We start from the raw sequence: 13,105 nt of genomic DNA, 5'->3' as shown, positions 1-13,105 counted from the left end.
CGGGCAACTGCCCTCTTCAGAGCTTCTTAAAATGTTTTTCTTGGGTGAACAAGAAAATATAGACATGTGATGCTGAGAAGTATTGCTTAGTGGTCTCGTTTAACTGGTTAATTTTTCATCATGATATAATGCCTTTCACTGTTTTGATTCCTGCAGCTGATTCTTCAGGCAGCTCATCTCAAAGCGTAACTTGAAGAAGCTTGCGAATAGCGGAAGAAAATGTCCCATAAAAGCTCTAAGGAAATCAGGAAAGTAAACATTTCTAGCTCCTTGGAGTCCGAAGATATTAGCTTAGAAACCACAATACCAACCGATGATGTTTCTTCCTCTGAGGAGAGAGAAGGTACTGTTAAAATCACAAAGCAGTTGATTGAACGGAAAGAGTTGCTCCATAATCTTCAGCTCCTTAAAATAGAATTATCTCAAAAAAACTTGATGATTGACAACTTGAAAGTAGAATATTTGACCAAGGTAAGAAGTGTTGTTCCTTTCGTTGTATAATTTTTTTTGTTTCTGGTGCTTTTAGAGTATAGTAGAAACTTCTGTTCCGAAATGAATTTCTGTGAATTGCATGCTGAAAGCCTGCTTAGTTGTTTGAGAGGGCTTTCTTGGTCTTTTTTGGTTGCTTGGTTTTGTTTGCGTTTTTTAATGAGAAAAGAAACAAAGAAAGATATGGAAAACTTAGCTGACTTGTCCAAGTCATTATACTTATAAATAAATGAGGTGGGATCAAATTAGTTTTTCCTTTTCTAAAACAAAAAAGGAAAAAGATCTGGTTTTATTTCAGAAATGAAGAATAATTTTGTCACTGATGTAAGCAGCTTAATAGGGCTTTTAACCTGAACTTGTGGAATACTAGAAAAAGTAATCTGAATACTATTCAATGATCTATTAATGAAGATGTGGCTAGAATACACCAATGTGCTAATAGTAGGAGATTCTGTTGTGTATAGTTTCCACTAAGATGCATGAAACTAAGAAGAAAGAAAGGTGTGAAAGCTTTGCCACGTTTGTGTGCAGTCCACATTTACAACCTACTATATACTAACTGTGGCTTTCACTGGCTTGCTGCTCTGAGTTTAAGCCTAGTTTGAAATTAGCTGAACAAGTGGCTATTTGGCTGAAAAAGATCAATTTTAGAACTGAATCTTATTTATTTTTAGTTCATTAGGGCAAAATTCATATAGTATTTTATGAAGCCTTTGCGTATTTAGAGGTCTTGTTAGACAGTCATTGTATTTCACAGGGCATCGAGCTCTCCACTGTTTTCTTTCAAGTTGTTCTTTTTGTAAAATATTTTTTTGAAGTTACTTCTTTTCTTCATTTTATACTTATATTCTTTAGATTGAAGAGCTAGAAGAGAAGCTTAATGATGCAATCCATCAAAAGCAGCTGTTGTCTTTACGACTGGATACTCAGCTGGCATTACAGCAAGAAGATGCTAGGTAAGATGGAAGTAAAACAGAGCTTCATCTTTAATAACTTATTAATATGAATTCAAATTAATTCATGGACAGTTAATGGAAACGTTATGAGTTGCAGGGATAATATTTATTTTTCAGATTATATTAGTATTCACATTCTAAAAATGGAATTTACATATTTAATTTACATATAAGTAAATGTGAATTCAAGTCTCACTGGCTGAAGCTTGTGGTTTTGGTTTTATTGTTACCTGGATTCAAAATTTAATAGGAACTGGGAGTAAGAACATTCTTAAACCCAGTAAAGAGCAAAAGGAGTAGGTGGAGGGGACAGACTTCCCAGCAATTTAAACTGAATTTTTAATAACTGCAGCCTAGATATCTTGGGAAAGGTAAGGGGTTAATGTTTAGCACTTCCAGTTAAGATCGCTTATTGGTCAGAAATGCTTTCACTTGATGATGCAGGCACTTTTCATCTTGCTTTTCTGAAACAGTTTGGGTTAACCTATAGCTGAAAATAGACTAGCTAGCAGGCTTCTCCAAATTACTTTGTCAATTAAACTTTTTAACACCTGTGAAGGAAAAGCATTACGTAATAGTCTCATGTTACAGTAGAGGATGCACCAGCTTACAGGATGTGACTAGTTCAAAGTCATATTCTGTAGTAAGCCTCAAACAGGTTTAGGGATGTGAAGCCAGACCTGAGATGAGTTACAGCAAAGTCTTTCAACTAAGAGCAGCTGACTGTCAGAAACACGTCTGTCATACTGTATGCCTATTTGCACCAGAGTGGAATATTTTTATGTTGGCCATACTTGAGTTATCTGAGGAGTGCTAAGTAAAAAAGTGTTGATGTGCAAATTGTTATTAATAGGCACAAAAGAATTGAAATACTTTCCCCAGTCTTTTCATTAGTTTCCCTGTCTTTTACCTCACTTTCATCCCCATTTAACAGAATCGTACACTATATGTGGAGTATGTCCTTGTCTGACTGCTTTGCTGACCTGGGACATTCTCTTGTGTTTTTGAAACCAGGGGGGCAGACATTGCCTTGTAGTACTAGCTAGTGTATTTAATATTACTTTTTAAATAATGTAGGAATTAAATCACTTTTCAAAATGCAGTAATTTTAATATATTTTCAAGAGCTACAGCTAAAACCTCAAAAAAAGTAGGTCAGTCACCTTTGATTTAAATAAAATAAAGAAAACTCTTTGAAATATCTTTAAGTGATGTGCAGTTTCTCTTGCTGTATAATACCTTGTCACTGGTGATAATAGTAATGATAGTATTTTAAGGCTGGAAGTAAGCTTGCTTGTTTAAGTGTAGTGTTGTCTGTGGGTTGTTTTGGGGGGTTTTTGGTTGTTGTTGTTTTTTAAAGTACCCCAACTTTGTATGTTACACTGGGGAGAAAATGAAGGGTTCTGTGTGGAATAGGCCATAAGCACATGTGCTGAAACTTGGTAAGACACGAGTAGAAGTTGCTATTGCTTTATTTTGGGATTTACTAGTTCCGTGTTTTTTGTGTGGAAATATATTCTGCTTTTTCATGTTTTTAACCTTTTGACTGGTAAACTAAGACTAATTTATAAATTCAAGTCAATGTGGAGAATAATTGTCACCTCTCAGATTCAGCTCTGTATTGTCAGTGACTATGACATTTCTGGCTTTTTACATACACTGTGTCTGATATGATTGTGTAACCATGGTGGTACACACTCTTGTGCTAATTACCTAATCTCTAAGTAAATTTCTCCCTCTACAAAATGAGCATAACTCACTCCCTTGCCAGGGTATTGTGAAGATTTGTCACATGTGTTACTTGCTGCTTAATGTCTTCTGTTTTCAAATCAATCTTGAAGAAAACACCAGGCTCTAATGAAACAAGAAATGGAAACTATTTTATTGAGACAGAAGCAACTGGAGGAAACAAATCATCAATTAAGGGAGAGGGCTGGAGATATCCGTCGTAGTTTGCGAGACTTGGAATTAACAGACGATTGCTATGAGAAGCTAAAGTCTCTTCCTGAAGATCAGCTTTCTATTCCTGAATATGTTTCTGTGAGTATCATGTTTTTGTATTGGTTTAAAATATAGCTGTATCCTGGGTCTGGCTGGGATGGAGTTAACTTTCTTCATAGCAGCCTGAATCTTGCTGCCACAAATCGGCTAAAACGGTGTTGGTAACACACCAGTGTTTTGGCTGTTGCTGGACAGTGCTTGCACAGCATCAAGGCTTATTCTTTTACCCATTCTGCCTCCCCTGTCCCGAGTGAGCTAGGGGTGCTTATGAGATTGAGGGGGGACACAGCTGGACAACTGACCCAAATTGGCCAAAGGAATATTCCATACCATCTAACGTAATGCTCAGCAATATAAACTGGAGGTAGAAGAAGAAAGAGGAGGTAGGGGACTGGCTTCCAAGGTGGTTGTTGCTCAGAGACTGGCTGGGCATTGGTCTGCTTGTGGGAGGTGATGTGTGATTGTCTTTGCGTGGCTCTTTTTTTTTGTTTGTTTTTAATTTTACCTCTCTTTAATTCACTAATTAAACTGTTGAGAAAACTTGGCACCTGAGTTTTCTTACTTTTGTTCTTCCCACTCTGTCCTGTTCCCACTGGACGGAGCAAGTGAGTGAGCAGCCATATGGGTGCTTGGCTGCTGACTGGGGTCAACACACCACAAGCTGTAAACTGCTTTTGTTTAGAATTAAAGGGATATGCATATAGTAGAAGCCAGTCTATACTCTTAGAATTCTTACTCTTCCCCAACTAGAAATGAAGGACCTTCAGAGGCAGATGTGCTTCTGGATCAGTCCATTATGACTAGATTCCAGTGGAACCTTTTAATCCCAGACTCTGATGTCTTAGGGTAGAATTGCTGATGTATTTTAAGAAGGTTAAGCAGATGGAGTGTTACAATTACACACCGGGCACACATTGATGATATGAAATACAGCATGCGGAAAACAGGAATCTGAAATTCAGCTTGCCAGAACCACAGGTTGAGATGGCTCTTGTAAACGTCTCTGACCTTTCCCTCATGCTTTCCATCTGGCCCTTTCCTATCTGACTAAATGACGGAGATAAAGTGTACCTTAAAGTATACTTTAAGACTCATTTTCTTGGTTTAAGAAGTTTGTTAATTATGGCTTATGCATAGATGGAGGGGCGGGGGAGTACTCTGCTTGCAATAAAAAGACAATGCTTTCACAGGCTGTAGGACATGTCCAGAGCATCCTGGCTCACTTCTGAGAATGAAGAGGATTTAGACATGTAGACCTTAATTCACCGAAGTATTAGCATTGTACTTATCTATAGAGCTAGTTATTAAGGAAGCTGTAAATAATATAATGTTAAAAAGCTTAGTGCATTTGCTGAGGTATAAATGCTGTGTGAATGAGTTCTCTTGCTGGATGAAAGTCATGCTATACTGTGCTCTAGATCTATACAGAGACATAAAACTTGTCATTCTTGTTTAAAGGATGTTTTTGGGAACATCTTTTGAAAAGTTCCAAAACTTGGAGTTTTGAAAGTACTAGGAAAATGTTAAGGCTCTGAGTGATAAACAAGAACACTTAGCTTGGGGCCTATTAGGTTATTACCCCCTAGTTGTCTACTGTATCCACTGCCCTTTGCAGAAGTACCGACTGAGAGGTTTTTCTTGATTCCTGCACCGCCATGGTCAATAAAGCATGTTTTTAATACAAACTGAAATCCATGTCAGCTTGCTTGAAATCAGTGTGCAGGAAGCTCCAGGGCTTCAGGAGTTGATAGCGAGTACAAAAGACTGTAGCCTGGCAGGACAGATACCAAGAGTTGGTAACCTTGCCAGCTGCTTTAAGTGAAGCTGTCACAGCCCAGTTAGAGTGCTTAGATTGTATTTGTGAGTAGAAAGGGACTCTAAAAAAGATGTGAAGCTTTGAAGGGAGGGGTGAGTAACAGCCGCCTTCTACCCCTAATCTACCTTTCTTTTCCTCTTGTGTTCAGCCAGTAAACGCTACTTTTGCCTGTGACTCAAATGCCACTACTTGTGTGTTCAGTGAAGCCCCTTCTTTACACATCACTTTTTTATTTTGAAGAAGTTCTTTATTGACCAAATTAAATTTTATTTTTTTTCTGGAGAAGACATTCTAAAGATATACTGTAGTAAGATGCTGTTTTCTGCTTTTTTTTCTCAACTTCTTTTGGCAACAGGATCAGTGTGAACCTGAGAGTATCATTTAAGCTCAGCGATTGTTTATCATTACTTTGAATTATTTAGCTGATACAGATGCTCGGAGGCTACAGAACTGTTTTGCATATCCTGTCTATGCATCCGTTTGGCTTCTGAAGGCAAGGAAAAGGATGTTGAAGGGAAAAATTAATTGTTCTGTTTCTGGTTTCTGCTTTGCTTAACTAAGGAGGAATTGTGGATTTCTCAGGCAGATAAAATCTCTGGCCTCAGATCTATGTGCAGACTAATAGTATAGTCTACTGATAGTAAGGTAAAATTCTTCTTGGCGAGAAAGAGTTCTGCTTAGAGAAAAATGGAGCAAGAAACTTCCAGACTCTTATTTCTATTTATCAGTTATAAAATACTGCCTTAAAATTCTCTCTATATATATGTAATGCTTACACTTTATTTGAAACCTGGTATACTGGAAAAAAAATCAAGAAGTGGTTAAATACAGATTTTGTGTATAGAGGTATTCCAAGTTTAAAATAACTAGAATTAAGACAAATGTGAGATGTTTTTCACTGTTCTTCCACAAAGGGGTGCAATAGTGACATGTTTGAGCAAAGTCTAGATAATGTTTAATGTTCATGATGATGACAAATGCAAAATGATCTTTCTTTTAAAGTCATGCTTTTTTGTTTTGAACTTGTATGTAAAAAATTTAGAGGTTTTTAACTGTTTATAAGAATGATTTTTTTGAAATTTTTTTTTTTTAGAAACCATGTATGTAAAATTTTAAAGCACTTCAGGCCATTCAACTGGTGCTTAGCAGTTGAATCATGTAATTTGTTCGGTATAATGATACTCTTGTGTACTCTCCTCTAAAAATTTTTCACTAGGTTGTTTAAGAGTGGTATCTGCAAATTCTGTTTGATCCAATTTTAATCACCATGTCTGTCAGTTGCATCATTTTGCTTACTACAGTTTAGTTGCTCTTTGCAGTTAACTGATTGTTGTTTAACCCCAGCCAGCAACTAAGCACCACGCCGCTGCTTACTCACTGCCCCCCATCCAGTGGGATGGGGGAGAAAATCGGGAAAAAAACCATAAAACTCGTGGGTTGAGATAAGAAGAGTTTAATAGGACAGAAAGCAAGAAGCTAATAATAATAATAACAACAATAATAAAATGACAATAATAATAAAAGGATTGGAATATACAGAACAAGTGATGCACAATGCAGTTGCTCACTGCTTGCTGACCAATGCCCAGTTAGTTCCCAAGCAGCAATCCCCCCAGGCCAATTCCCCCCCAGTTTATATACTGGATGTGATGTCACATGCTATGGAATACCTCTTTGGCCAGTTTGAGTCAGCTGCCCTGGCTGTGGCCCTCCCCAACCCCTTGTGCCCCTCCAGCCTTCTTGCTGGCTGGGCTTGAGAAGCTGAAAAATCCTTGACTTAGCTTAAACATTACTTAGCAACAACTGAAAACGTCAGTGTTATCAACATTCTTCTCATACTGAACCCAAAACATAGCACTATACCAGCTACTAGAAAGAAAATTAACTCTATCTCAGCTGAAACCAGGACACTGATGCAACCACTTTCACACTTCATTTAACAGAAGCCAAGTTTCTCATCCTCTGCACCTACCCATTTTTAGCTTAACTCTAATTTTCTGTAAAAACTGGTGGGCACATGCTAGAAGTTTTTTTAAATATTGCCTAGAAAGTGGTAACTTTTTCCTTACAGCACATCTATATAACTGTAATTTTTAAGATATGTAGTTGTTTCTGAACTCCCATTGCAGTAATTTTTGTTTCTGCTATATTGAGTTGCCAAGAGGCAATGTGTGGTTTGACTGCTAAGTTACACGAATGTTTATTGGCCATTAAGCAAGCTAAATAACAGTAACAGTTGAACTTCTGCTCCAACCTTCCCCTCATCTGCTGCATTCAGTTGCACTTTCTTTTTACCATGGATAGATCTATTCTTGGGAAGGCTGTACAGATATGCTTATCCTTGATACCTGTATCCCATGTCATCTTGGTTTGATACTGGGTAATCTGTTTCGAGGTGGTGATTGATTGGGAAGTAAATGTGGCATGATGGCATAAGTTAGGTTTCCTAGGGAAATCACAGAAAAAATACAAGAACTTAAGGGAAAAGCTAGGTATGGTTTAAAAAAAACGCACAGTGCTTTAAATAGTTACCAATTGTGACAACCAATGTTATTTTTTAAGAAAAAAAAACTTAAAAATTTTGTAGTCACTTCTGTTTGGGGGGAAAAAGAGGATTTGATTGAAATTCAGTTGCTTGGTTTCAGATGTATCAGACAAGTTCTTAAAGAATCCAGATAGATGAAAACTGTGGTCAGCGGAAGCTGTAGTTAAGAGACTAAAATTGTATTTACTGCTTTGCATGCACAATTCTAAAGTGTTTGGGTTTTTTTCCTAAGGAAGTAGTTGAAGCCCGTTATAGTTCAGAAGTTAGAAAGAACCCACAAAACTAACTTCACTGTTTGATTTAATGCAAACCCTTTAGAAGCAATGTGATTTCACAGATGGACATGAAAAAACTCCTTAAATATTGAAGGAATAGAATACTGCAAGAAAAAAAAATAGAAGTGAAGCAGTAAAAGGAGGCAATAATATGCAGTTAGTTTACTTCCCAGAATAGAAAGACATTTTATAGTTTTAACTGTAGCACCTGATGGTTCAATTTGTCATTTGGAACTTTCACAACATGAGCAAAAAAAATTATCATACCTTATTTGGGGTTTAAATGAATTGTACTTTTAAAAAAAAATCCTTTATTTTGTTCATTTTATGTGCAAACCTAGACATAATGAATTGAGAATCCCTTGTTACCATCTTAAAAAAATTAAAATAGCAACTATATTTTGGGAAAGCTTTCATTTTTTCAATAAAAAGTAACTTTAAATTTATAGCTTATGTCCTGTTTTAGCTTATATTTGTTTTCCATCTAAAGGCAAGGGTGAAAGGTGGAGTCTTTTGATGTGTACAACAAATTCGGACAACTGCAACTTTCAACAAGCACAGTATTTGAAAAAGCTTGGAAATAAAACCCCCCAAAATGTACCACTTGTTAGAAAATTTCACTTTTCTGCCTTACTGCTAAACTTCCAGTCATGTTGCACACTTGCTTTATTGTATAAAGCAAACTACACCTACGTTTACATCGCAAATTTCTATGGCTTCTATGTTTTTTAGAATTGTATGCTGTAAATTATATACTATATACCGGGGACTTCTCTTTGTCTTCTGCTATTTACAGGTAGCAAAAGAGACCTGCCCTCTTTCTGTGTGGAAGTATAGTACATCTCGGTCTTGAATGCTTACTTTATCTGTGCTTTCTTGCTTGTATTTCTTCTTCAATTGTATATCAAACAAAGAGTTAATGATGGGGAGTATGGAGTAGGTTTTGCATGAAAATAGTGTTTAATTATCTATTCTCCACGCCCCCCCCCGCCCCCAACAAACAAACACTTTAAGGTATCAAGTTAATCTAGGAGTAATAACCTCTGTGTACGTGTGTGTGTGGGTGTATATCAAAAAAGCTCTTTCTTCTTTGTTTTGTTTCTTTTTGTTGGTTTTATTTTTAATACTGACTTTGTGCTTTTACTACTGTGTTTTCTGGTATTTTTTTCTTGGTCATTAGAAAAGTTCTGGAAGAGTTTTATGGATCTGAGTCTTATTTGTCTGAATCTATGCCTGTGACTGGAGTGGGGGAAGAGGGGAGTATGCATAATAGTTGTTTTGGGTGTTTTTTTCTAAATCCTTTTACAAGGCTTTTTTTTTAGTGTTAATTTAGCAGAGTTGAGTCCTTGAGAGGCTTAGCGACATGATGCAACTGAACCCATATAGCAACATGCTACTGCTGAAACTGTGTGCGTGGGGTGTGTCACGGTGCTTCCTGGTTATGTGCTGTTCCTGCTTCCTGTGCTTGCTCTTGCATTTTTCTTGGTGCAGATTCAGCACACTGAACTGGCAGAAAACAAAACTAATCTCTCTGCATTTCTACATACCCCATAAAAATTTATATTGGCTTGGGGGAAGTTCGCAAGTTAAGTTGGTTTATTGCTAAATAGGCTTTTTTTTTCTTTTTGCACTGTTAATCAAATAGTCTCTAGAGTTGGCACAAATAAGAGGGTGGGACCACGTGGTCCATTAGCAGCTGTATTTTTTAATTGAGCAGCCTGATGCGGAGCTGCCTTAGATGAACAGAAATGTGTATTTTTATGTTTATTCCTCTTTTGGGGTTTTTTTTCAGTGCCAAACACAAACTGATTATTTCTTAGCTGCTGCTGTCAAAGGCTAAGGAATGACACTGTCTTTGCTTTAACATTCCCCCACCGTCCCAGCCCCAACCAGGTTCTTGGTAGGCGCTAGAAATGATTTTGTGAATTATTGCTATAAAATGTTGAGCTGATTTGTTTTGGGGATTGTAGTTTTGCAATTGCAATTTTGCCAGTCTCAGTTTTGAATATATATCTTGTTCTTCTAGATCCGATTCTATGAAGTAGTCCATTCCTTAAGAAAAGAGCTAAGTGATCTACAGATGAAAAAGGAAAGCCTAACAGAAGAACTAAGTGGGTACAAATCCCAGCTGAAGTGTCTGACAGAGGTCTGTGCACCTTAATTATCTCAATTAATAAAGTGTGTAAATATATATATTTTGCAAAAAATTCATTCTCCAAATCATTATTTGTGTATAAGATATAAAAGCTTTTTTGATTATAAAAATTACTTGGAGGAGGAGGGGGCAGGGAAGGAGGGAAAGGGGAAACATGCTGTATACATCCTTGCATAACAGCTAATTTTAAGTTATGGTTACCCTGTGAGATTTTCTCATGAGACTGTTCAGGACAGACTTTTACCAGCTGTGTTGTGCTTTCTGAGGGTAAGATTCAAGGTGGGGAGGCTGAGACAGGAGATCCATCCAGCAGTAGTTGATGACACAATGATGGTTCAGTTTATAGTTCTCAAGATGGTGATGTCTTGGTAGTAATTTGCTTCACCTTTTCTTTTAATGATATAAAAATGCATTTTTTAAGAATTCTTTGGAGTTGCATCTTCTCTGTTATGCTTTTCAACTTTTTATGTTTTAATTTTCCTATTTATTTCTAAACTAAAGGAAAAAAATAATTTGATTTCAGGTAAGGTATAAATGCCAGAAGTAGAGAAACAAATCATCTAAATACATGTAATTTTTCTTTTCAAAGAGTAAAGGAGTTGAAATGGTATAAGGAAAATGTTGGTTTTAAGGTATTTATGAATTTTTGTAATATTCTTAGTATGTATGCAGCTAGGATGATTTGTATTTTAGTTCAGTTCCGCATAAATCTGGAGTTGTGATAATACAGTTTCAGGTACCCAGAGTATATTTATCCAAGCCATGGCTAGCAGGGACTTAAATGCCACTGTCATTTTATTACTTCTGAAATTATTCTTTAGTTACGACCTTTTTTTCCTTTAAATTTACTTAGAGAATAATCAGGTGTAAAGAGATATTAATTATACAGGAGTATCTTGTGAAATTCATATTATTTTCATTTCTCTTTTAAATTGAATTATAAAAAGTAGTCAATAAAATTTGTGCATTTATGTGCTTCAGCATTATTTTCTGTCATCATCTCTGGTCATAATTGAGATTAAATTAATCCTGTTAACTTTGATTTACATGAGCATTTTCCTTTATTGTACATTTAATGTGCTCTGATTTAATAAAATTCTACAGGAGGATTTCAGCCTTCTGAGATTCAACTGACATCTGTGTTAATTTTTGCTGCAGCAATTTAACAGGATAGTAGATAACAATAATTAAAGTTGTGCTAGAAACAATTTTCTTGGTACATTGACCTTTCTTTAATATAGAAACTTCTAATTTTGTTCTTTTTATACCACATGGTGGCAGCATCCACCTTTGCCACTGATTTATTTTTTCAAAGTTTGAAGTTTACTGTGCTTTTCTTTTGATGCTGATGAGAAAGCAGTAGAATGTTGCCTGTGTTGAACTGAGGTGGTTCTTTGAATGCTTATACCCTTTTTGCATAATCATGCTTAAAATGAGAGACAATTAGTGAGAATGAATACCTTGTTTAAAAAAAAAAATCAGGCAAGAGATGCAGATGGTGAAATGTCACAAGAAAAAAAAGGCTTACAGTTGCTAATAAAAATTATTCCTTAGGCTTCTCAGGTTTCAGATAAGATAACTTACTATGGTTCTTCCATGTGTACAAAACCAACCCCAAACCCAAGCCGTCACCATATCTGTTATGCATAGAGATGACGTGTTTCGGATATTTAATGAAATGTGACCTGGTATGAGGTATTTTTTGTATGGGGAGACTTAAGAGTCTGTATTTTGCTTCTGGCAAGTTAAGATTTGACCTAGTGACTTGATGAGCATCACTGTAACAAGGTACCTCAGGCTGTTTCAGATAATAAGGTAAGAGGAGCATCATCAGTACGTAAGGGTATTTTAGAATGTCTGATGTACTTGGTACACTAAAGCTAACATACCTATGCATCTCTTGCAGTTTACGAAGAAGTGGTTTCAAGGTGTACTGTTGGTGTAACTTATTTAAGCTCCTTCAATAAGGTCAAGCTTTATTGCAAGGAAATCTATCAGTAGGAAATAAAGCACAGTTTCAGAGTCCTACTTAAGCTCTTATGCTCTTCTTTTACTTTTTTTGTGATATTCCAATCATTCTTTATTTCTGGCCATGTGAACGTAGTTGCTGAAGTTTCTTGCGTGTTATTAAATAACTTACACTCTTCAAATCCTTCTTCTGGTTTCCCATCCAATATTCCTTAAATTTTAAGTTTTCTCTAACAGTTGCAATATTTCTGTTATCTACATAGCCTATCAACAAAGTGTCTGTTCTGGTTTTAAAATTTCTTTAGTAAACTACCAATATAGACGTTTGAAATAACTTCTGTGATGACTGTAAGACAATTCCACACACCCCCACCCCCCCATGAGAATAAAACACTTCCTACATTTCTACTATTGCAGAGAATTAAGGCTTTTCCTAATGAGTTTCAACATCTTTTTTTTTTTTTTTTCCTCATTGTAGAACATGGAAAAGAATGAAAATATATGTTTAGCCCCAATCTTTCTATTTGCTACTAATGGCTTGAGGGAGGAGGATTTTGCTGGCTTTTCTGGTTTTTCATGGCTGACAGACTAGGTTTGAGTATGTCTTATACATGTAGATATTCACCCAGAAATAAAGTCATGAGGAATATGAGAGAATTAAGTATAGAGTCATAGGAAAGTCTGTCTAGCCAACAAAGAATTGAAAAAGTTTGAAGGAAAATCCAAACTTGTCTAATAGGTTAAGCCAACTCTAGGAAAATTTAAATGTGCAAGGAATTAATCAAATAAGACAACCATTGCCTAACATCAGCTATGTTATTTTGTGTCAGGGTGGCTCTAGTCCTTTAATTTGGTCAAAGGAAATAAGTGCTAATTTTACTGTCTTGTTTTGGAGTGTGAA

At 36.2% G+C, this 13,105-nt stretch overlaps 1 protein-coding gene across 2 annotated transcripts in view; it reads left to right on the top strand.

Annotated features, from left to right (window-relative positions):
• Nucleotides 1-13,105, top strand: part of PIBF1 (progesterone immunomodulatory binding factor 1) — a 123,403-nt gene that overhangs the window by 552 nt on the left and 109,746 nt on the right. Inside the window, exons 2-5 of one of the 2 annotated variants that reach the window (XM_049815607.1) lie at nt 157-471; nt 1,345-1,445; nt 3,286-3,484; nt 10,108-10,227. In XM_049815607.1, coding sequence (XP_049671564.1) covers nt 220-471; nt 1,345-1,445; nt 3,286-3,484; nt 10,108-10,227 — 672 coding nt within the window. In that variant the 5' untranslated portion in view covers nt 157-219. Of the gene's footprint in view, nt 1-35; nt 472-1,344; nt 1,446-3,285; nt 3,485-10,107; nt 10,228-13,105 lie in introns of those variants that run through there. The other variant, XM_049815608.1, reaches the window with a different exon arrangement.

The sequence above is a fragment of the Accipiter gentilis genome, chromosome 13 (assembly GCF_929443795.1).
Source record: "Accipiter gentilis chromosome 13, bAccGen1.1, whole genome shotgun sequence".
In the NCBI taxonomy this organism is placed as follows: domain Eukaryota; kingdom Metazoa; phylum Chordata; class Aves; order Accipitriformes; family Accipitridae; genus Astur; species Astur gentilis.
Note: the sequence above shows the minus strand (reverse complement) of the source record. Positions and strands in the feature narration are given on the sequence as shown.